Genomic DNA, 25,777 nt, shown 5'->3' on the forward strand with positions numbered 1-25,777 from the left:
TTAAGTTAGACAAGATAAGCTGTAAACTCACCAGGTAAATCCAGTCAAACATCACCTACACGTGGAAATGATTCTGCACTCTTCCTTTACTGACGCAAAAAAATATGCACCACAAAAGCCTTATTTAGAAGTCCATTTGCATTTATTTTCATATTAAACAGTGTAATTATAAACATTTCATTCAATTACACTAAGCATGATCAATATGAAGTAAAAATATTTAAAATCTACAGGTTTAAAGGACAGAATGAATTCACATCTGCTTCCGCGTCTTAATTTAACCGCTTTTAGTGGACGACTGATATGTTCCTCTGATTTTACTCAGCTTTAAGTTACAAAATGAAACTCCCTACCGATCAACTCGGTTATTACAGCTTTTTTTTTTTTTTTTACCCGCCCCAATTTACAAACAGAAAAATAACACAGAATCCATATATACACATTAGAACATCTCAACATTAAGTTACATTTTTCAAATGTGCAAGATTAAGCAAATGTATACTGTGGTCAAATAAAATTTCCTTAAATAGGTGTTCAAGTTTAACTGAGGAGCAGGCTGCTGTTTTTAGTGGTCGATATGGTGTCAACAGAGAGGTGGGGGATCTACAACAGGTGAAGTATAGCCAGTGAGAAGTTCTTTAAGTGGTTTTATCATCCAAAGAAAGCTCATTACAGCAGAAGATGATTAGTTAGTATTGAGCTATGCAATACAGGAAGTGATATACAAAATATGGTCGGCAAAGAAGGCTTTTAAAAGTTTCCATATTTGATACAACAAATAAAAAAAAAAGGCATGACACCTTCCATAACAACTTACAACAGCAGCCATAAATATTTGTAGTGTTTTTTTTTTATGTTTGTTCTAATAGTGTTCCCTACACGTCACATAACCATGACCACCGGACCTTCCAATCAACACGATGAAAATTCATTGCACATTTGTTTACAAACAACTTACTTCATTGCCTTTTTCAAAATAGAGATTTCTTGCTTATCCAAAATTTTTTTTTTTAACAATTTGAAATATCTGTAGTGACAGTTACAGGTAGGAAGGAGGATCGCTGGATCAACAGGCACCATGATTAGACCCAGGGATGAATAATCAAGAAAAGTTCCTGCAGGTTTCAATTAAAATAAAGCTTTACAAAGATAAATAATCAGGGATACGTTTCAACTGTTTGACAGCTGAACCCTGACCTCGTTAGGTCTGAGAATCAATAAAAACAATGACAACCTCAGCTTACTGCAAGTGTTCCTTACATACAGTGCGTCACCTCTACAGGTTGTTTGGTACATCTGCATTCCTCGTCCTTTTCATTCAAATACTGCTACGCAAGGATTCAACAGAATTTCATCTCCAAATAGGAGAATCACTCAACTCCAACGGAAGATAGATGAAACGAAGAAAAGGCAACCACTGTAATAATTGCACAACATGAAGGAGAGAACAACAACAACAAAAAGCACTGATGAATATAAAATGTTAGGTGTTTAATTGTAGTGCTGCTGAGATCAAAGAGCTTATTCTGGTTTGGTTGCAGTGATTATTGGCCAGCTCAGAATGAATTCATTGATCCAAAATATTTTCTTTTTTTTCTTTACAGAGAGCAGGCAAGGAAAGGAAGCTGACACACACCTGGAATGTGCATGATAAGTCTATAAAGCAGCAGATTTGTCTTTTTAATTGCACTGGACTAAAAATTACACCAATACATGTGGCTCAGAGAGGGACTGGGGTTCATCCGTCTTAATATTGGGTGAAAGTCTGTTTTTAGTCTAAACGCCAATTCTTCTGAGAACGGTTCTGCCTGAGGGGAGCACTTCAAAAACCGTGTCCTCATTCCAACGTTCCAATAAAAGGACTGCTTCCTCAGTAGAGTTACCAATAATGGTTCCTTCGCTCCATGCTTTAGTCTTTTTCTCCATCCTCGCTGCTTCCTGTTGGAAAGAAAAGAGGGAAAAAAATCAACCTTTCAAGAAGCATCTTGTTGTGATCATATATTAAATCTATGACTAACACCATTACTTCATTCATAGCCTTGGATAAGCTTCCACATAATTCCCAAATCTTTTTTTTTTGTGGTTGTTGTCTTCTAGGAGAAAAATATAATATTTTGAAGAAATTTCAAAATCAGGGAATTAAAAAAAAAAAAAAAAAAAAAAAAAGGTAGAACCCACCACAAAACAAGAAAAGGATGAAAGTGAAATGGCGGTGGAAGCAAAAAGCCAAATTGACACCGACTGCTCTATATACTGCTCTATAAAGCTTTAAAGAAAGAAAAAAGATAAAGTTTATGTAAATAAAAACACAATATAGATTTAAATGCAGTTTGAATCGATGGCTCTAATGTGATGATGAGTTTTGTAGGCAGGAAAGGGACAGGGATGCAAAGAATGTACCTATTTACAGCATCAAATAGCTGAGGTATCTATATCATTTATTTTAAAAATATCACTTTAGCCTTTAAGTTTTATAAATTAGTTTTACTTTACCCCTGTTGCCCTTCTCCGTACATATAAAACATAACCCTGAGAAATGAGCAGCGGAATGATTCCTGAAACTGGAAGCTCCACTTGCCTCCTTGTTCGATGTCAGAGTCTGTGAGATGTGTAAGGGAGAAACTGGCAATATTTGCCGGTGAGATGGAGAAACGGGAATAGGAAGAGGAGTTGCTCCAGGTCGGCTGAAGCGCGCGTCCTGCTGATGGGGGAGTAGAGGGCACAGCACCAGAGACGGGGTCTTTTTCAATCTTGGACAGGAAGGCAGGCCCAGGCGAGGAGAAGTCATCATCCCACTCAAAACCACCACCTGTGAGAATTAACCCAGCATGTCAGGACTTAAGTTTATCCATAACAATTAAAACTCTAAAGGGGCTTCTAACACTTACCCTCCTCATCGGTTGAGCTTTCAGAGTTGGGAAAGCGGTTAAGGTAGCTGGCTGTGGAAACAGGACTGCCGAGCTCTGGGGACTGACTGCTCAAGCCAGACGAGTGGTCTCCCAGTTCCTTTGTTGGAGTCTCCTACAAGGTAACGTGAATACAACAATTAGCACACATTAAAAAAAGGCCTACACATTTGTTGATTCTTCTGTAAAGGGTAAAAAAAAAAAAAAAAAAACAATTGAATCATATTTGTTTTTAGCATCACAGCTAAAATGAGTTTGTACAACCCCTCCCTATTACCCACATGAAAGCTTTATTAATCTTACACAATGCCGAAGTATAAAAAGGGTATGCTGTTCAACCAACAAGCAGCATTTCTTTCCCGAACTATTATCCAGCAAATAAGGATCCTATTCCCAGTGGTTAGAAGAAACAGGATTCTATAGCTCATCGTATCAAACCAGGAAAACAAAGTTGTAGATAACAGATCATTTTAAAAAGTGCTTTAGTTTTAATTAGATGTTTAAGGCTAGGAATAAAAATTGGCCAACTGGTACCATAAGTAAAAAGGGTTACTATTAATTATTAAAAATGAATTGAAATAGAAAGGTAGGGGAGAAAGAAATCATTACCTGGTCAAACAGGTAGACTGTGACATCATCGAAGAAGGACACAGCTCTCCTGGAGTTTTCTGCATTGTACCTCCCAGCAAATGGGGAAGACGACGCATCGATGCTCAGGTGTGTTGGTTTTAATAAGCTCTTCAGGTTTTTGCCGGTGACGTCTTCCGACACAATGATCGGCACCACGTGCACCGTGTCATCCTCGCTGTCGGAACTGGAGCTGTGCAACGTGTACGGACGCATGTCGTCGTCAGAGTCCTCACTGTTCTCGTCCTCCTCGTCAGCATCCCCGCCATCTTCCTGTCCCTCCGATCCTGGACCATCCCGCCTGCCGAGGTAACGGCCCTCCACGTCGGGCTCTTTGATTTTATGGCCGTCGTGGGCATAGGTTCTGGTCAGTTTAGCATGAACGTTACCCTCTAGTGTTGCGTTTGAGGAGGTATCAACAGGCAGAGGGGATATTTCTATATCTGGTAACTGGCTGGATGTTTCAGGAAAGGAGTCTTTGATCGTCTGTTTTTCAGGTTCTCTTCCATTGTGGTGAACTGAAGCATCTGCCACCCCACTTTTTAGTTCCTCTTTAATATGTGAAGTCGTCACTGGATGAAGGTCCTGGTCATCAGTTTCTACAGTTTCAGTTTCTTGCTGGCTAAATAATGCATCAATATCCTTTTCCTTGTAATCTCTCAGAGTCGGACCCTCAGGGTTCCTCGTCCATGTGTCGTCTGTAGCACTTCCTGCAGTCAACTCGTCCCCCTTCTTCTCTGGTTCAGATTCATTGTCGGAAAAGTAGGCGGAGTCTCTGTAGCTGCTGCCAGCAGGAGGTTCTTCTGCAGGGGCTACAGGCTCAGGCTGGTGATCCTCACTCCGAGTTTCTGGCACACCCTCAACCTCGGAGATGACGATTTTTGGAGGAGCCAAATTTGTGGCGACAGCATGCGCGTTTGACTCGTCGCCGTTGGAAATGCTGGTGTCAGTTTTCACAGGAGAGCAGTCTGTGACATTTGGCTGAGAATTCCATTCAGGTGACTCCAGGTTCTCCGTCTCATAGCCGCTGTCTGATATCTTGTAAGGAGGCTGAAGCTTGTTTTGGGGTATCTGAGTGCTCAGGTCCTCCACCTGCTCCGCCAACCGATGAATGTCTAGAGAGTCGAGAGAATCCGGCGTTTCGGCTGAATTGTCGATGGTTGGGACAGTGGTGGACATGCTGTCTTCTAGCAAACTGTCCTGGCTTATCTGATCCAAAGACGGACCTGAAACAAGGAGAGATCTAACAAGTGGATGTCCATTAGTTTCCAAGAAAGACTCCTCCTGATCAGACAGATTCGTTTCCAGGTCTAGATCCGTGTCTTCAATCAGTTCACTCAGGGGATCGTTACTTGTTAGGTCCCCATTCGGTTCATTTTCAAAGCTAACTACATTATCTTGAAGGTTTTCAGGCATTTTAGTTCCTACGGCTTTTGAGACTTCAGGGTCATCTTCAAGGCTGGAGATTTTGGCATCTGTGGAAAAAGAGTCTATAGTGGCACTGTCAGAGAAAAACGGGATATGGCCGCCCATTTTGTTAGTAGTGGGCTCAAACCTCTCTGAGGTAGAATTGAAACCGGAGTCTACAGCCCTGTCTGAGGATTGCAGTAGAGTGAGGTCTTCAGAGGAAGAACCATTTCTAACTGGCTTCTGGCTCTCTGTGTTATCATCTGCAACCACTGTAATGGAAGGCACGAGAATTTCATGTTCTAACAAAAATTGCCCCAAGTCAGTGCTTGGAGAATCTAAAACATCCTCCCTAGAGGCTGTGCTACTTGTTGCAGGTTTGAAATGCATATCGGTCGTGTTTAAGCTGCCTGAAGTCTCCAAGGTATCCCAAGAATTCATTTTGAACGCATCTTCCGGTTCATGGACAACACCGGGTACGAGAAAGCTCTGCTGTGGATTAGAAAAACTGTAGTTCTCTTTCATCAGGTTCTGTTCTCTGAGAAACACAAAGTTATCAGCCAGTTTTTCAGTGCTGTTAGGCCTCTTCACATCCGTGTTCTCTCGCTCTTCCTTTATAGGAAACTGATAAGAATCCTCCTCCAAAAAATAGCTTGGATTTGGTTTCACTTCTTCGCCTTCCAGAGCGCCATCAAGGAAAGGGTTCCCACTGCGATCTGGGAGCTCTAGGAAATTTCGCCTCCAGGAGGGAGAGTCTTCATGCTTTGAACCTTCTTCAGTGAAAATGTTAGTGTGGTATGGACTGTCGTTTTCCAGAGATGACCAGATGTGGCTGTCTGGTAAATAAGAATCCTTTGAGTCAATGCTCTGGTGAAAAAAGTCAGCATCTGTGCTTGACTCATCAAGGTGGACATCTTGTAATAAAACAAAGTCTTTCTGACCAGAAGTAAAGCCTGTGTCCTGTTCTCCATTCCCAACATCCCTGTCAGCGCTCTCACCTGGTTCCTCAAGCTGTATATAATATTCATTCCCATTAGATGACTTCTGTGAATCAAACACTGGGACAATACCAGGTATTCCTATTGCAGAGTTACTACTTCCAGCTGTTCCGGTGACGGGTAGAGGATCAGGGAAATGAGCCTGGATGTCCTCCCTGGAAACGGGGAAGAACATGCTCTGGTAGTTCAGCGTAGTGTCCATACTGGATCGTCCGAGGGCGCCGTCATAGTGGTCCTGTTTGGCTGCCTCCCAAACATACTCAAAGCTGAGACCTTTGCTTGTTTCCGTAATGGTCAAAACTTCGTCTATCTCTTGTCGCAACGCATCATCAGCGAACTGATCCAGGATCGGGAAAGATGAGTGACTAACAGTCTGTCTTGTGGTTGGGTTAGGCTTCAGTGCATCCCAGCGTTGCTCGAAATCTTCCTCCATGTCCTTCTGCCCTTGCATTCGCAGATAGATGAGCAAACGATGCACTTCTTCTGCCGTAGCTCTCTTCTCAGGAGACAGCCAACAGAACTGCAGCACCTCATACCTGCAAGTAAGCACAGCAAATTCTTGTTTCAAATCTACCTTCTTAATGAAAATACAATTTTCTGATAAAGGCTGAATTCACTCACCATCTGTCAGAATAAGGAAGCTCTAACTGTGGTTTAAATAGCTTGACTTGTTGCTCCTTGATTACATGATGCAGGACCTCACGGTCGGACAGGTGTGGATACGGCTGAGTGGCATTCTCAAAAAGCTCCCACAATGTGACCCCCAAGGCCCTAAAATGAGACAATAAGTGGCTGCTATGGTTAATCTCTTTAAACATCTTTGCTACTCAGCCAACTACTGCTAATTAAAACAAAATAAAACAGTAATGCATTTCCTTTTCTACAGGGAAAAAAAGATAAAAAAAAAAAAAAACATGCATGAGGCTGATAGATGTGGGGAACATCTCTAATTGTCAAACACTAGTTATGTTCTGCTTGTTACAGAATGGTGCAAGATGGGTCTGCATCAGTTAAGCTAAAGGTGACAACTGGACTGGTGGCAGCTCTGTGTTTACACTGTTTACATTTGATCACTGCTGCACTTTGTGTGGGAGGAAAAAAAAAAACATGATGCAAAAACGCATTAATATGGAAATTAAGAGCATTAAATTTATATGGTGCAAACGTGCAGTAATTTGGTTTGCCGTTATCGGTGTGATGCAGAGACTGTAGTATGAGTTTTTTAATCAAAAGGTCAGCTGTCTGTTGGCAGTGTGGAAGAAGCCGTTTTGTAATCTGCTGGACCTGCATCGGATGCTGTGAAGTATCTTCCCAGAGGGCAGCAGGGAGAACAGTCCATGGTGGGGATGTGAGGGGTCATTTATAATGTTACAGGCTCAGGACATGCAGCACTGGGATGAAATGTCTTTAATGGGAGAAGAGGAGCCCTGATCATCCTCTCTGCTGTTCTCACTACTCTCCTCACTTTATTCCAGTCTGAGGCGCTCCAGCCTCCGGACCACACAGTGAGACAGCTGGTCAGAACGCTCTCTATGGTGCTTCTGTAGAAGGTGGTGAGGATGGGTGGGGGCAGGTGGGTTCTCCTCATCCTCCACAGGAAGTACATATGCTTTTTTGCCCTTTTGACCAGTGAGGTGGTCTTTACAGTCCAGGAGAGGGTGTCTGATGTGCACCCCCAGGAATTTGGTACTGCTGACCACCTCTACAGCTGAGCTGTTCAGCAGTGGAGCGAGGTTGGGCCAATTCTTCCTGAAGTCAACAATGATCTCCTTCAGGATCAGGCTGTTTTCTTTGCACCAGCCCGCTAGCTGTTCCATTTCCTCTATATAGTCCTGGTAGTTGTCGTCTCTGATGAGGCCCACCACCATAGTGTCGTCTACAAACTTCACGATGTGATTGGTGGAGAATCTGGGGACGCAGTCATGTGTCATCAGGGTGAACAGCACGAGACTGAGGTGGGTGTGGAAGTCTAGCAGCCAATTGCAGAGGGGTGTATTGAAGCCCAGCTATTTCAGTTTTCCTATCAGATGCTGTGGGATGATGGTGTTGAAAGCTGAACTGAAGTCCAGGAACAGCATCTGCATGTGGGTGTTCTTCTCCTCCAGGTGTGTCAGGCTCAGGTGAAGAGCAGAGGAGATGGCGTCCTCAGTAGAGCTGTTCACCCATCATCTAGGAAGCTGTGAGCAGCCTCACCAAATAGCAACCAGAGAGCAGTCTGGGGTTTAAGGGTCTTGCTCCGGGCTGCAGAGCAACTGCCTGAGGTCTGAACCGGTGATCTTAAAGGCTCTTCAACATCTAATGTACTGCTCTAAGCTCTAGGCAATAAAATGCTCCTATGATGATATCAGAAGGAATATGTTCCTATTTTCACCTTTCCTCTCTTTCTCATGAGGAAGTTATTCAGTCTTTGATTAGCGTGTTAAATTTGGGAAACTTGAGGACTTCAGTCTGATTATTACATAGCCACATTACTACTGTGTAATAGGCCATCATTTCAAAGAGGTCAACAAGAAACCGTATGTTTTATAAAATTTTAATGAAAAATAGCAGCACTGAAATTTTTTTAATTAACTTTAACATTAGTGGAACATTTCCCTGCATAATTAAAAATGATATTGTGAGCATATACTTCATCAGCTGGGTATTTCAGCTGCTATTTTTGAAAGGGGGAGTTGTTAGGTGAAGGATGATTATATTTGATCAATATATATATGTTTAGAGACATTAACAATATCACTGGTACTAGTAAAGCAGGAACTTAGACAGCTGGAATTTAAAACTCACTCTATAGAGGCCAGTTCTAAGAGTTAATTACTGTTAACGCTATGCAAAAAAAAAAAAAGGAGAAAAAGAAAGTTATTTCTAAAAAAAAAAATGTTTGAACTTAATTTCTGCAGGCAAAAAACATCTAAAAATATTTTAGGTGTTGACCCAAGCTGTAAACAACACAAAACATTCTCCTGTGTTCTTCTAATTCACAGGACATTGTTATTGTTTCCTCTATACTCCAGCGGGACTTCATCAGCAGCAAACGGGTGACTAACTCATTATGAGGCGACTAGCAGAGCAAACATATGTGTACCTACCACACATTTCCGGCCTTGGTCTGCTCCATCGTAATCACCCCCCCATGGCGCTCTGCCACCAGCTCGGGAGCCAGCCACCGGAGGGGTGCGAACACATCATCCTCTGTGATGATGTAATCCTCCTGCAGAAACAGGATTGTTTTAAACGTGGTGTCATACTCTGAATGGATTTGGACAAACCCAGCAAAAACCTTGACAAAGAGGAGAAATTCAGCAGCTGTCGATGCAGCAAATCTATGACATTGGTTCCGTTTTCTTACAGAAATAGATTTGTTGGGTGACCTTCCCTCCTAAGTATTAAATTCAGACAGCATAACTGCCGGCTCAGCAGTATTTCAGGAATGTAGCAGATCCAAATGCTGTAGACATATGCAGCAAATCAAGTTACAGAGAGGACAATCTGAATTCTGCGATGAAATGTGCCCTATGTCTGATCAAAGGCAACATTTGTTTCGGCTCAGATGGAGCACATCTAATCTGTGCAGTTGCTAAGTTAAAATAGCGTCGATTGATATAATTCTTAACTGTGAGAATGAGCTGAGTTTTAATTTACCATAGACAGAAAACCTTAAATACATATTTTGCCAGAAATAAATAAAAAAAGACAGATTAAAAATAAGTCATAGGGAAGAAGATCCAAAAGGGGGAGTAGAGCCTTAGCTGTGATTATTGGACCATCCGGTGTTTTTTTTTTTCACAGACTAAACATCTATCATTTCAGATCAAGAAATAACATTAGTAAGTAACTTAAATATATCTGGCTGTAAAATCCAACTATCAAATATTCTACAGATGTTATATGTTGATCACCGCATGACTCTAGATAACTGGGAACATTTCATCTTTCCAATGACACGGTGAGAAAGACTGTATTAGCTGCAACTTTCTCCAGAGTTGGAGGAACATGTTGACATTAATGGGCAGTAAAGATAAGGGACAAAATATTGTGTCACTGTTGAGGAAAACACACCTCCAGGTCCTGAAAATCTATGGCGAGTGAGAGCAGCCCGGTGATAATATGAATGTAGACAATACTAATTAACTCTACATGCATTGAATGGTTTTAATGTGCTTTAATGTATGGTTGATATCTCCAGATTAACAGTAGCTACAATTGCATGTGTAAAATGTTCTCGATCCAACATAAATTTTGGTTGTTCGGAAATCCTAAATCTCTGTTTAAATGGACTCTAAATAAAATTATCAAACCATGGCTTGTGTGTACATGCAGCAAGCATTCCATCAGAATCGGATTAGAATCGCCAGCCTGATATGTTTACATTTTTGATCCTGTTATTTGTGTCAATGTAAACGTAGTTAGTGATGAAACATTTTGAACAGAAATTTAGAAAAGAGCTTTAAATGAAAATCAGCTCAACTACTTTGGAGCTTGATAAAAGAAAAAAACAACATTTAGTTATCAGATAGCTTTTTATTCTCTGACTTAGTTGTTTAATTTTCAACATGTTGGAGTTAACTAAGCAGGTTCACTTCTACCTTTTCACATTTTCCTTATTTCAGACTTAACGAATAAGTACGTCACTGAATCTAAACTGCAGATAAAGATTATTTGCACATAACTGTATTTTAAAACCCAGGATCTTTGATTGTTAGTGTGAGAAGGAATGTTGTTACTTATTGTCAGATAAAGTAATTATGCAGCTTATTACAAGAATGACATAACCATCCAATTACTGCACAGAGGGAAACAAACCAAAATGTCCTTACTTTATATCTATAGGGTCCAATCCCATAGTCTCCCACTTTAACTATAAGATCTGCAGTCAGGTAGCAGTTCCTTAGAGCCAAATCACTGCAAGAACACAGAAAAACAAGATTAGACATCTGAAGAGGCTCAATGATTAATCCCCTTTGTGCAAGTGTTTTCTTTATGCTTAATTTATCTCCATGCAAGAAAAGGCCAAAAAATAGTTCTAAAGATAGAAGTCTGAAGAATTACATATGATTAATGAACCAGAAGCCTCGTCATTTTTCATATTAAAACAAATCTCTTACAGAAGATATATGTTTGCTAAGATACACATCATCAGATATATCGGGAAGAGAAGCAGACTTAAAGATCCTTATGTCTGTCTGCCAGCAGAGGGCATAACACGCTCTAAAGCTCTGCATGTAAATAAGACATGGTGGTTAATTCACAGGGAATCCAGGCTTGTGTTACTCTATTCCCCACCAGCATTCTCACTACAGAGTCCTTTTTAAAACACCCAATGACAAACGCTGTAGACACCTATATCCTTGTGCGTTCATGCATGGCTTAGCCAACCGTCAGCCATACTAGAACCTCTGAAAAGAAAAATGAAGATGTATTTTAAAACGCTCCCATGTCCTCTGCTGTTGGTTAACGTGTCAACATGTAACTAACACAGCAAGGAGGGAAGCATGTTCCACATTTTAGCCCTACAAGGTCATTATATGGCCAGAGGCTTAAATACCTATTAGGTATCTGTGGACTCAATGCAAACCCTTCTACTCTGATATTCAGTCATACTGAGGTCACTATTAATATCTTCAAAAACAACATTCAAAATTGTCAGATTTTAAAATCTACTCAAAAAGGTCTGTTTTAAAAAAAATGTAAAAGTGTCACAATTTGTCACAAAAGTTTAAACCTTTAAAGAAATGTCTGTTTATATGAAAAACTTTTTATATATTAAAACAGAGTAAAGAAAATATGAAATAAACTGCAATTAAACAAAAATCATACATTAATTCCTTATTTGTAATTTGATTGCATTGGGTTGAACAGATGCGTCTTTTCTTATTTAAAAAAAAAATATATATTAAAAGAAATTATGAGTTTTTAACATATTTAAAACCTTTCATACTATAAACAAAAACAAATAATATTCCTACTGGATGCAGATTTCATTTTTAAGTAATGACTTAATTGGAATCATAAAAACACTAACCTATTCAAGAATTTTTATACTTTTTAAGTTCTGGAGGTAATTTATAAAACATTTTACTTTAAGTTTCCCAAAAAGGACTCCAATGATCCTACCAATAACTATTATTCACACAAACCTAAAAGAAACCATAATCTTAAACTTCAAAGATGAACTTTTAAAGGATGACGCACAAAAAAAAGAAAAGAAGAATGAGTTTTTAAAAAGCAGCTGTATAACGAAGCAGGTGACAATGTGAACCTTCTTTTTTGTATAAATGAGAAATGTTTCAAGGCAGGAGAAAACATATTCAGCACTAGATAAAGACTCCTACAAAATAACGTAAAGTTATTTCATAACAGAAAAAAAAACACTTAACAAAGAAGATGTGCTGTTTTAAGGTTTCTAAATACTAATTTATTCAACTGGCATGCTGTTGATTGAGTCTTGCTCTTTGGCACCTTCATTCTTACCCTTGCATAGCACAGCTGAGATTTCAGCCTGGGACATCAGCCCACACAGCATTTCCCTGAGGGTTTTTTTTTGTCTGTGTTGCTGCGATGTGCCCTCCCCTCTTACGTAGCTTCACAGAGCAGTACACCCTGTCCTTTTACACTTTACATCATGATTTTAAAACATTTTTTAAGCATTCGGAGTTGAACTCAACAAAGAACCTTGATAATGAGGAAATCCTGTAGACCTCACTGAGTTGTAACAAGGATTAAAACAACGCCCAATATGAGGGTATCCCTTTACATACGAAGAGCAGAATCATCATATCCCTCTGGCAGGGGACAGCTGACACTGTGGCAATGCATTGGAGCTGTGTAATTGGAACCCTTTAAGCTTATTCTGAGCATGCAAAATAGAGCTGATGAACTGAGCATCATATGTTAGCCCCACCTCAACCTGCAAGCACAGAGTTCTTAACGTCTCCCTGCCGCTCTGCTTGTAGGGGGCAGACAGCCAACCAGTGCTGGCTGTGGTAAAAATGAAAACGAAACGCAGCCTCTCTGCTGTACAAACCTTTTTTGGAAAACACTGGTAATCTTGAGACTAGTTGGACAGACAGCGTGCAAGTCAAATACTACCGTTGACCTACACCTTCACATCATTTATGACATCCTATATGATAGTTAAATACCTTGTAAATAACTTTGTTTACAAATCAAAGCCTGATTTAACCATTAGGCTGATGTCGTTGACGTTTTGATTTGCGTAATCATGAAAAAAAAAAAAATACTCTGTTCATGTATATACATCTAGTGTCACCGACAGCCTTAAACAGCAGCCGCCCAAAACATAATGCTTAGCTCAGTAGATCAAAAGTGTGTGAGCTTAATTAGATGTTGCAGTTCTGAAGTGCTACCTGTGCAGGAAGTTGTGTTTGTGAAGGTGAGTGACACCAGCAGCAATTTCACAGGCCATCCTCTGCAGCTGCAGCAACTCAGCGTTTCTGACTGTCCAATCCTGCTGAGACAGATAGCTTCGCAAATCCCCCTGCAGAGTCAAGCAAAGATACACTTAGAGCTGTTAACCCATTCAAAACAAACATAAAAAAAGGAGAAAAAAAAGAAATTCCTTCTGTAAGAGATAAAAAGAGGGATTGTATTAATATGCAGTGTGCAGGCATTACCACTAAGGGGCAGTAGACTACCCCTCCTTCTTGTCTTTTCAGCACTTTATGTGAGAGCGAGCCAAATAAGGGTAACACTATTCAATGGTCCTCAGTGCTGTGTCACAGAGATTTATAAATAAGAGCGTCTAGGTCAGACCAAGGAAGTACCCTGTAACCGTGACTTCTGGGAAGCTATTTACAATCAATACAATAAAACAGTCATATGAAAACTTAAAATAATAAATAAAACCCATTCAGAAATATTATCACTGGGAGTTGACCAGAGCAGCATGACAACAGAGCAGTGAGACGTCAATCATGAGGTGCAATGGGAACAAATAGTTAACCCCTGGGCGGTATGCCAAAGAGACAGTAAATTTGACTTTCAACAACATCTCAGCCGAAGCTTTATAACACACCTGTGTCCATCAGTCACTGAAACACAACAGATTGTTTGTGCATTATTGTATAACAAATTTTGAAGGGAATTTCCTGCAATGTGCTAATCATTCAAATCCATTTTTATTAGGGTTTACATAAAAATAAATACAATGAATCAATTTTTCCACAAGCTGATTTGTATGCAGGCTCCTTTAAACGCTCTTTATCTCAGTGCCACCTGGCAAGTCCATCCTCACAGATAACGGACAGTATATGACAGCTACGCCATCTCGGAAAAACCCCTTTAACTATAAAACCACTTTAAGAAATCTTGTGCAACCAACTGCACTCTCATGTCATCTACTAAGCACATACACTCCACTTGCATGTCATTTTAAGCACAGAAACTGTTCTACAAAGGCCTCAGGTTTTTTTGCCCATCTGTATTGTTAATGTTTAGGAGTAGGTAATTAAATGTAGTTTCCAGAAAATTTGTTGTTATAAAAAAAGCTAAAACAAAAACAAACAATAATGTACAAAGTTCAGGTTTAGCCCAGCTGCTTCAGTATCAAGTTATAAATAATCACTAAAAGGATTTTTTTCCCCCATAAGTAGCCTAGTATACCGTTCGGAAGACATTAAGCTATTTTAGTGATTACCGTTAGTCTATTTACAGCCTAAAGTCAAATAAATAAACCAAGGAAAGCTACCAGGAAATGTAAATCACACACCTGACTGAGATGATTGCAGTTAAGCAACTTTTACACATCCATTTATGGAAACCAGGTGAGTTGAACAGAGATTAATAGGTTAAGTAAGAATCTATATCTAAATAAACTAAAATGAGCGACCGCTGTCTTAAGTAAATATAGTTCTGATTAAAAAGAAATAGCTTTTTAAAGAGTAAAAAAAATGTTTTCCTTCTTTAAATTATTGTGACATTGTTCATTGTTTAAAGCTGAATTACGAGTTTCCATGTCTGGAAAATGTTTCAGTCCCTGGATTAAAATCCAAGCAAGTCAAAAAAATAAAATCCAGGTTAGGAAATTGGCCAAAAATGTTAACTGTAATGGTTACATAGACCTTTATGTAAAACCATGTAGAACTTTACCAATTATTTATTTTAATGAGGATAAAATTTATGTAATAAATTGCCTGATGTAAACTTGTGTCGACAAGTTTAAAGGGCCCAAGTCAGGCTATGTCTGAATTTCAATCAAACGTCCGGACTACATCCGTGTCCAAATGTTCCAAATCAATGTGACCCAGTTACTGTACAGAACTAAAAAAAAAACAAAAAAAACCACACCATTAATCATAAGTCAGAAAGAGGAAACATTACACTCGATTATTTTGTTCCAGGATTCAAATTGTTCACGTGGCAGCCGTAGGGTTAAATTTCAGGTTTGCACATCTAGATGATGACTGAGACGACCTAAAGTAGTGAGAGGACACCTTTCAACTTCTGCTCCTGTTGCCCAATTCAGAGAAAGAAAACACATGTTCATCCGGCTTCCTTTTAAAGCACTTTAAAATCTTTACCCAGCTAGGGATAACGAGCATACACATCACTCAATTGTGCTTCCCCTTACACATTATCACCTACAACATACAAGACCTGCTCGTTCATCACACGCTCCTCTCCCTAATGACTTGTGGCAAGTCATTCACCTTGACTTATTTCTGTGTGCTGTCAGAGGGATTACTAGAGCTGGCTGAGAAAGACCACAATGCCAGAAGCTCTGCCAAGTGTGGGCAGCTGACAATACCCCAAACCAACAGGATGATGCAACCCCAGGCTAGACTAATTCCACTGGACTCTGCTGAACACGATAAATGGTTTAGAGAAACGGGCAGCAAGGTAGAAGTTCACCAAGGCTAGAAGTATGCTAAAAAGGCCAGGTTACAGTCTACACAACCAAAATGATACAAAAGTCTTAAAGCAGCTTAGTGAGATGTTAATCTACAGAACAAACATAAAGCCAAAGTTTGTAACAAGAAATGGAAACAAACTCAAGAGTTATTCAACGGTTACTGTAAGTTTCTTTAGCTACAGCTTCGTCTTCTGAGGAATCCATTCAACAGCTGCCAATGACCAGAACGGGTTGCCCATAAAAAAGCACAAACACAGCAACTGGTAGAGCTGACACCAGAGGAGTGTAAATGGAGCCTGTTCCTTTACTGGGCGAGGGGGGAATGTGAGAAGTCCTGGGCTTACTGTAAATATGTAACTGGCTGAAGAAGGGAAGAGGCGATGGAGGGAGAGGGAGCTCCCCTAAGTTAAAGCACAGCACTGCTTCAACCAAGTGAAAAAACATCAACAATCACTGAGCATGACGACCAATAAGTGAATTTGATGCACATGGGAGGAATTTCTATGTTAATCCTTTAGTCAAAATTGCCCAAAACATGAGTCACTTTTACATTTTCTAATCTGATGCAGTGCTGCATTGAAGTCCAAAGAGCTATTTCAACTCAACAATTCTGGATATCGATACAAATATGATCTTTGCAGCTGTTTTTGTCCATTATTAAATGATTGAATCGTTGAAATCTGAAAATGTGTCTTCACTCACCATTTCACAATACTCAAACACCAGCAGGAAGGGAATGGCCTCGACACACTGTCCGAGGCACTGGAGGATATTTGGATGCTGCAGCACTCTGAGAACAAATAAAAAAATTTAATTAAATGTCACATCAGTTAGGTAAAACAAAAAAAAAAAGCTTAACCTTTTCATTCTGCATTTTTTTTTCAAAAGAGAATAAAATGTGATAAAAAGAAAAGAAAAACCGAGCGAACAGCTAACAGTAATTGAATAGTTTTCGCAGTATTTTCACTAAAATTATTCAGCTGTGGAAAAAATTATGTTTGGTAAAAAAAAAGATATAATAATTTGTCACAATTATTGAGTTTAAAACTTTCTTCTATTTATATTTCTCTGAATTTCATGTTTTTCTGCCCACACAGTACTATCTCATGATATCTAAATTATTTCTAAAATTCAATGGGCTCTATGCACAACTCCACTACTTCCTGAACTTAAGCCAATTCCTCTGCTCCCAGTTTGTCATTACCCAATGAAGTGATTAATCCAGTGTCTGTCATTGTAGTCATTGTTACTGAGGTCAGGCACACCTAGATCATTTCTCAATATGCGTTCTTAAGCGTGTTCGTGTACTCGTGACATGTCATCAGCCTCAGCCCGAGTGCTGTTACAATTGCCGAGAACGCCAGATCGAGAATGCACCAAATCCCCGGATGTTGTTCTCGCCCTGCCCTCTTTATAGAGTATGCATCAGAGCAGACTTGTCCTTGCCAAGACCGAACTTCACGAGAACGCGAGTCCGTACCCGCGTTCTCGTGAATTCAGAAACGGCCCTCAATTAATCAGTTCATCCAGTAGAGAAAGACAGGAAACAAAGGAGCTGCCTTAATTTAAGAGGCCTATTTCACAAAGCAAGTTTAACAAACTTAGACTATACTCCAAATTAATGTAGCGTAAGACTGGAAACTAACAACAGCTCCTTTAAGTTCATTTAATCTTTGAGAAGGTCCACTCAAAGTTTTGCAAGAGCCTAACAACGATGAAAAGCCATTATCAGTGGAGGCCCGATTCGATGAGTCACCATGAGAACAGGAGACAGAATGTACCTATTGTACCACACTGGAACTAAAGATTTTAGTGTAGAAAAAGAAAATAAAAAAACAACCTGGAGAATGTATTTAAAACAGCACTACAGCTGCAAGGAGAGGAAGACGGCGAAGGAGAAGATTGCTGCTAGAGTTAATGTGCAAGTTTATATGAAGTGGAGTATGAAGTGGAGTACGGCAGAATATTTTAACATTTATTAAAGGACTCTCCTCTTTGTTGTTCCATTTTCAGATCACTGAAATAAGATTATTTCTGGTCTAAACAACATTCCTATTCAGAACTGTAATAACCTATTTTCTTAAGTATATTTTGGCAGCAGAAACTGAATTTCAAAAAATAAAAAAAATTGTCCTATTTATAATTACATTTAATACAACTAGAAATGTTTATACATTTTAAGTGGCCGTTTTGACATTGATCAGCTTGACTTAATATATATTTATGATATCTAAAATACATTTCTTCCTAATCAACATAATCACGAAAACTAGTTTACCGGTTGAATGATAATGGACCACTGTATAATATTTCAGTGCATCTCACAGGAGAAAAGTATAAAAAAGTTGCTCTAACGGGTAGGCCTGTGCTATCATCTCATGGGGTACTTCACATTTGGATTCAATCTTCCATTTCACAGTAAACAATAAGTTGCGTTCTGACTGTGCAGTGGTTTTCTATAATGCTGTCATCACACACATCAGTGTCCTCTCACCGATATCAGGTTCCGTTAAGTAGCTGTTAAAGAAGTCGGTGTAATGCTGCTAATGTGAGGACAGAAAAGGTCATTGATGTATGTGATGGATTGTGAGGTGAAACGGTAGCACCAATAAAGATTTCTGAATGTAAAAGGTCATCAATATGTGCTCTGATGACACTTTTCCAATAGTCTTTAATTCTCTGCAAATTAATGCAAATTTTACTTATTAAAAAATGTATATCTCCACATAAAAAATTAACAATTTAAAACACATTTTCCAAATGGATTTGTTGTATTAAAATGCAACATGTGAGTTTTAAAACAGAATTCACAATGTAGAAAATATAATTGACGTAAAGGCAGGTGAAATATATATATATTTATTTTATTTCATTTATGATCATTTGGGGCAAAATTTACAAATTAACAACCACTGGCACAGAACTTGGCACCATAGTACACATAAGAACCAAGACATCTATAATGCCCTTTGTTTGAAATGACTACTGTGTTTTCTTACCTGTATGGATCGCCCTGCTGCAGAAAGTCATTCTGCTCTTTGGCGCTGGCATTAGCTTTCAGCTCCTTTACCACCACTCTGGCTCCTCCGGGGTCTGTGTATATTTCACTTAACAGGACCTGAGAGTAAATAAACACAAGCTAAAGTATTAGGAGACTCCTGAACTAAAAATACATTACCAGAGCAAATTTTAATTATATCTGTTTTACTAGCTGACCTATGTGTCTTCAAAATACATTAATCAACAATCACAATAAAAAAAAATACATGTAGCATGCACATAAAAACAAAAAAAACAACTTACCTGCCCAAACCAGCCATTGCCAATCTCCTGGATGTAACTCAAACTATGGCGCCCTATTTTGAAACCGCTTGACGTTTCTGGAACACAAACATGAACCAAATAAAATCAGGACATCTCTAACTGTTAACACTTTTTGCTTGGGTCATTTTAAAAATCCAATTTACAAACAACCATCAAAATCTAATGAATATAATTAGAAATGTTGTTTTTTTTATGTTTAACAAAGGTTTATAGGCACAGTGTCTGGAGTTTCAGCCTCCTTTACCAGTCCTGCTGTGGTTTAAACTTCTTATTGAATTGCTTAAATATTATACCTGTAATGCTGGCTAGAGGTTGAAGATGTGGGGGCCCTGGCAGTGGAACAGGGGACACAGCGAGGGTGTAAACCTCTGCTGGAGACTGCATAGAAGGCGTGTCCTCTGCAGGCGGAGTGAAGTCGATCTCATCATCAAAATGGTCCTCGAACTCCTGCATCAGCAACAATAAATTGTAGGATATTTAATACCTGAGGTTTGATCAATGCAACACAGTAACAGTCAATACTTTTTTGCAAATAACCCAAATTTATAACGAAAAAAAGAAGTCATATCAGGAGCTCCTGTAACAAGCTGACAGCACGACTCTCACCTTGAAGTTGATCTCTCTTTCCTTGCAGCAGGTCAAACAGTTCACTAGGACGACCACCAGTGCCACCAGAACAATTAATGACACGGTCAAGGGCAGGTAGAGAGCGACAGGCAGAGTGCCCCCTGTGTGTGCATCTGGAATGAAAAAAATACAAAAAAGAAGTGTTAAAGAAAAAAAAGTCTGACCAAAACATAAAAGAGAGCAACTGACAGGCATTTTCTTTTGAATCTAACCACGAAAAAGGTTCATTTCAGACAACTGTGTACCAACCATGCACCCCACTGCAGGTTTAAAAAGCAGTGTTATGCTGAGCTCCTAGCCCTGACCCAGCTTCTAGTTCAGAGACAGCGATTAGGGCGTCCGCGGGCCCATTAGTGGCTGATGGTGCAGCTGCAGGGACAGCAGGTGTGAGGTTTCTCGACCGAGGATGCTGCTGGCTTAGCAAATCGAGCAGCAGTTTTAACAACAGCCTTTCAGTCCACCCACTGCCCCTCTCAGCTTCTAGACTGAAGCCAACCCACATCACAAGATAACTTTTAGGTATATCTATAAACAATGGGGGCAAAAAAATTAAACCCAAAGCTTATTTCATGATAACAGCTTAGAGAGAAGGAGCTGATGTTGCAGACAATGACAGGGGTTTGTACACCTCAGTTTCCTTCGAAGCATTTTCAGATTTCCCAAGACTGATTTCCTCAAATTCAAGTGCGGCAGGATTTACCTCCTGCTACCACTAGAAGTATCATCTGAAACCACATTGGACCAACACTCTTATACACAATAAATGAACATGTTCAGTGATGGCGAGATTAGGATTTGCTGGGGTCTTTAAGCTCTTCAGGAAATGTGTATGCAAGCCTAAAATGGTCTCCAACAAGTGACAATATGCTAAATGTTCATTTTTTTGGCTTGTTTAAACCATGCATCCTAAAATTTACATTTTCCAGGCGGGGTATTGCTTTCCAACTTGATTACTAACGCAATCTTACAGATGGACCATGAGAGATTGAAAGCAGAGATGCATGTCTTGTTATGCATAGAAAACACTGAAATCCAGCAGTTTCCAAAAAAAAAAAAAAAAGGTCAAATTAACAGCAGTCGTATGTGTGAAATTTAAACCATAAAAAAAAACTGCCATTCAAGGTCTTTCAAGGATGGGTTTCGTTATGACAGTCATTGAAAGTCTTTTCTTTAAATACTATTGATGGGTTTAAAGACCCCTAAGAAGCTGGTAATTTGCAGTTTCAATTTCTACCCAAATCTCAGACTAAAGAAATTATATATTTAGAGTTTTTTTTTTTTTTTGCGATAGCTAATTAGGAAGTTGCACAGGGATGAAGGAAATAAAAAAAAAAAAGGAAATTTAAAAAAAAAAAAAAGACTAATATATATATATATATATATATATATATATATATATATATTAGTCTTTTTTTTTTTTTTTATACATATGTGAAAAGTGTATATGATGATCACCTGTGGACATCCATGGTTGAGTCTTTTCAAAATGGTCTTAAAGGGTAACACTGTTTTTTTTTTTACATTGGCCCCTTGATTTTACATTATTACATCATGTTCTACTCACCCATATTAGTTTTGTCATGTGGAGCTGTTCTGAAGATATTTGGTTTTGTTATATCCAAGTAACGTCTTCCTTTGGGCAACGAGTTGAAGGCACAAACTAAACTGTTCATAATTAATTCTTTATGGTATGGCAGCATTCATAAAATGTAGACGAATCAGTGTCACCCAGACATCTGCAGTTATATTTTTTATATTTATATTTTTTTTAAACAAAGCGGGGTGTGTATGACATCATCTGCGCGCCGGACTGGAGCTGTGACCCCTACCCCTTATATTAATTCGGCTAGCTAATCTGAATCGTTCAATTCCATTTGGAGAGCAAGATCATCTGTGGTAGTAGCACTAGACATCTTCCAGGCATGTGAATAAAACTAGCAGCAGTTCAGCGGACAGGATGAATGAATGGTAGCCGGCGCACGCAGATGACGTCATACACACCTTGCTTTGTTTATTTTTTATACATCACTTCATTAGTTTAGCAGGGAGATAACTGTAGTAAATCAGTCTACTTTGCTTTTACAAGGAATTATTTTGTTGTTTGTTTTTTTTTTTTTCAAAAATTTGTATAAATACAGGGATTCTCTATAAAGATCTGAAATCAAAACTCAAATTGAAGAGGTAAATGGACATATGTGGTTTGCTCTACACAAAAATTTTTAATCTTAGATTTTTCTTAATTGGTATTACATTATTGAAATGATCAACAGTGTAAATAAAACCTCCTCTCCAGAGTCCTTCCTGCAAGATGCTGGTCTGAATGGATTTCAGACTAATTTGACTCTGATCTGGAATATAAAACCAGTGCACACGTCTTCTGTTTAACACTGGAAACTTAATATGACCTTAATTTAATCTAAAAAAAAAAACCCAGCAGTATATGAAAGGACACATGGTTCATAATGAGGGGTTTATGTTTGTGTGTTTAGTGCACAACTGTGATCTGAAAGAGACAACCAATTTCAGCCCCAGTCACACCTTATGAGCCTCTGCTAAAATCCTAAATGACCTCTACTGTACAGTCCTCTAAAAGTAGCTCAGGCACCTTTGTTACTTGCAGTATTTCTCTACCAATGACCTTTCCATTAACATGTTTGTATATAGCACTCTGAAAACCCAGCTGCTTTACCCATGACCTTTTGTAGCCAACCCTGTTTATGGAAGTTGTCAATGACAAACATCACGTCAGCAGTCTCCCCTCTAATTGTGAAGGTTGTAACATGGGTATATAATTTCATAACCAAACATTTTTTTTATTGGTCCTAAATTACCAAGATGCCATAACCATAATGAAGAGCAAACAAATGCATGAAATGCATTCCTGTCTTTAATGAATCTATTCATTTTTACCTATGTATGGTACAATTTCACTTTTGAAACTAAATTATTACAACAAATTACATTTTCAATAATTACGATTATATACTGTATACCCCAATGTTCACTTAACTCAAAAATGTAAACCAGCTGAAAAGTCTAACTAAAGACCCTCGTACTAGCAAGCATAGGAAAAGGAATTAATTTTTGAACAGTCGGTAAATCTACAAAATGCCAGTGGAATTTTGCAGGCACTAACACACACCTACAATTGTAAAATCCTGCTAACAATAATAGGGTTGAATTTCAAAACAACCTTGTGAAAAATCCTCTAAATATAGGAAGCATTCAGTGCAAATACCCTGCTGTCTCTTCAAGTATAACAAGTGAGAAGGAAGTTCAGGACCCCCAGAGATGCTCCTGCAGCAGTCAGATGGAGCCAACAGGAGCCTGGTCACAGCCCTTATGCATGGGATCAGTTTTTCTATATTAGGTTTCATTTGAGTCATAGAATCGCATTGTGACTTGGCAGAGTTCTCAAACAGACTATCCTGCTCTTCCAGGACCAACACAGTAGGAAGAAGTCATGTCATATTTAAGCTGTGCTGCATATTTCAGCAGTTATTTTCACAGAGGAGAAGCTGACCCATTTGTAGAGAACAGAAAACTGCATTGTCTAGATGGTTCAGGATTTGTCTGTCTTTGATCATCTTCAACATTCAGTAACATAAAGTTAGGTCTCCCATGGGTGGGGGGGTTCAGGTCTCCACTAATGTCATGTATTTCATGAAACTACAGATAGTATTTTACCAATATCCACCTTTGTCTTTTTTTCTTTTGACTCATAATGAAGTTAGGTGAAGCAATAATTGATCACAAAGAAAAGGAAGACAACTGAAATTGCTTTTACATTAAGTTATGAAATCTAATGTCCTTTCTATGAATATTGCATGCTTTTAATTAAGACACAACTGTACTTTTAAATGCCTCTTTCATGACATCTGGAAATATTTGTAAAAACTTGTCATGTATTCAATGTACCACCACTCTAACTAGCATAGGGATGGAGCTAACGATTCTGTAGATTATTTTTCCAATTAATCGCTTAATAATCGGGTAAACCCTGTGCAAATTACCCCCTTGTTACCATGAGAAAGAGTAATAATTTTCTAAGGAAAAATTAAGAGTTGTGTTTATTTACTTTTACAAATATTTTTTCGGTTTGTTTTGTAATGAAAAAAAAAAAAAAAAAAAAAAAAATCAAAAGACTATGACACTTTTCCGGAATTTGGAAAACATCAACATCTATTTTTCTCTGTACCATACAAATACAATTTGTTATCCCTGGCAGCTTTATAACAGATAATTATGCCTGTAGTGTGATGACCTTTCCTGACTGACTGGTATACAAACAGCAAAACAACAGCGCTGTAATGGGTTACAGCCACTGTTCCCTAGGGTAAATATGCCACCATGAACTGGCTTTAAAACACATAAATAATGGCAGGAAAATTTAGAAATGTACATCTGACTTTAATTGACGATAACCAACCTGAAATCAATAGCTAACGTGATATAATTTGAAAACTTTTGAGTGTCTTTCTGTTATTTAGCAAAAATGGACATCCACTCTACTATTTATGCACTGCTTAATGTAGGCCAAACAGGAGTGGCAAGGAAAGGGTGGTGGGGTGATAAAACCATAAAAAATGGGTTCATGCATTACTTTCCTGTAATGCTACATTGCAACTGAGCAACCACACTGTTACTAATCATTTACAGGATCTGATAAGATTAGAAAATCTACTGGTTAAACATTACTGACTAACAATTTACCTTTTTACCTTTAGCTTTAGACATTTTTAATGCTGTATTCTTAATAGGCTGAAGAGAGGGACCCTAATAAAGGAAATCTAGAAAGACAGACACACTACTTCCTGAACTAGGCTTGTTAGATTTGGACATATCTGTGGATGTAAATCAGTTTGACATAATTCTTTAAGTTAATTGCAATGTCATAGTAACTAAAATCTTTATTTCAGGTCATTTCATATAGAATATACCCTGAAGGAGATGCCTGGATCTAAGAAAATTAGCACATGAAACGATTGATTGATAACAGCAATATAATCTCACTCGTGAGAGGTCCCGTGATGTAGGTAAAACAATTAAGTGCTATAAACATTAAAGAGCTTATTCTTTAGGCTTTTGAGACAATTCTGTCATGCTCATAATGCAATGATTAACTTTACTCTGCAATACCCTTAACTATTTTGGTGAACAAATGTTAAAAGAAGAAGGAGAATTTAGACATTTCTCCATATGAGATGAGACGGTTAAATGGAAAATGACCTTTACTTGTTCAACACTTCACATACTGATGGTGGTAAGCTGCATTGTCGCCACAGCTGCCATTGGTCAGACTGACAGATACAAGGCTGTCAAACAATCAGCATCAAAGAGTCTTCTGACCAACTATAAGCAAGGTGGGTGAAGTCAAGTAATTTCTGTCTCTATTGATAACCCAAGGTTACAAGACAAAGCTTTGAACCACCTACATTACTCTGTAGTGTATAAAATATCCAACCCATATTTCTAGCATGCATTCACAATAACTGATATCTAAACTTAGGAAAATGTTTAAGAATTGTAAATTTTCAGAACCCTTTTAGGGTTAATTAATATAAACACACAGAAAAATGTTATTATTATGTTGTTTACGTCCAACAAGTTTAAAGACAATATATGCCGTCAAAGACTAGTGTTCCTTTATTTTGATGCCATGACTGACATTTGCTAAAGCTGATGTTAGTATAGGGGCCTTTCTGCCCTTAGTTTTCTTTTCAGGATGTGAAATGTAAAATATATATTTTAAATATATATTAGGATCAGTAATCGTGGAAAATTCAATTTCTTCAATCTACAAAATAACAACCAGACGTTCCCAGTAGAGCTGGGCAATCAATTTCATTTGCAATATAATCACAACACTACAAAACGCAATTCTCAATTCGCAGAGCCACTCAATTTTCAGTTATTACATTTAACAAGAGTAAGACAATGACTTTCTCAGTCCAGCCCTTTGGGTGGCAGTAATATGTTAAAAGAAAGGAATAGATGCAGCTAGCACACAGATCCATGCA

General features: G+C 38.6%; 1 protein-coding gene across 1 annotated transcript in view; it reads right to left on the minus strand.

Moving 5' to 3' along the window:
• Positions 1–123: 123 nt before the first annotated feature.
• lmtk2 (lemur tyrosine kinase 2) overlaps positions 124–25,777 on the minus strand; it is a 27,995-nt gene continuing 2,341 nt past the window's right edge. Inside the window, exons 2-14 of the mRNA XM_038269196.1 lie at positions 19,737–19,870; positions 19,424–19,577; positions 19,110–19,186; positions 18,806–18,924; positions 16,509–16,596; positions 13,303–13,433; positions 10,753–10,837; positions 9,025–9,146; positions 6,560–6,709; positions 3,516–6,474; positions 2,889–3,021; positions 2,579–2,809; positions 124–1,938 (exon numbers count right to left, since the gene is read on the minus strand). Coding sequence (XP_038125124.1) covers positions 1,910–1,938; positions 2,579–2,809; positions 2,889–3,021; positions 3,516–6,474; positions 6,560–6,709; positions 9,025–9,146; positions 10,753–10,837; positions 13,303–13,433; positions 16,509–16,596; positions 18,806–18,924; positions 19,110–19,186; positions 19,424–19,577; positions 19,737–19,870 — 4,412 coding nt within the window. The 3' untranslated portion in view covers positions 124–1,909. The remainder of the gene's footprint in view (positions 1,939–2,578; positions 2,810–2,888; positions 3,022–3,515; positions 6,475–6,559; positions 6,710–9,024; positions 9,147–10,752; positions 10,838–13,302; positions 13,434–16,508; positions 16,597–18,805; positions 18,925–19,109; positions 19,187–19,423; positions 19,578–19,736; positions 19,871–25,777) is intronic.

This window comes from Cyprinodon tularosa, unplaced genomic scaffold (genome assembly GCF_016077235.1).
Source record: "Cyprinodon tularosa strain WSP-4 unplaced genomic scaffold, ASM1607723v1 ctg723, whole genome shotgun sequence".
NCBI classification, from domain to species: domain Eukaryota; kingdom Metazoa; phylum Chordata; class Actinopteri; order Cyprinodontiformes; family Cyprinodontidae; genus Cyprinodon; species Cyprinodon tularosa.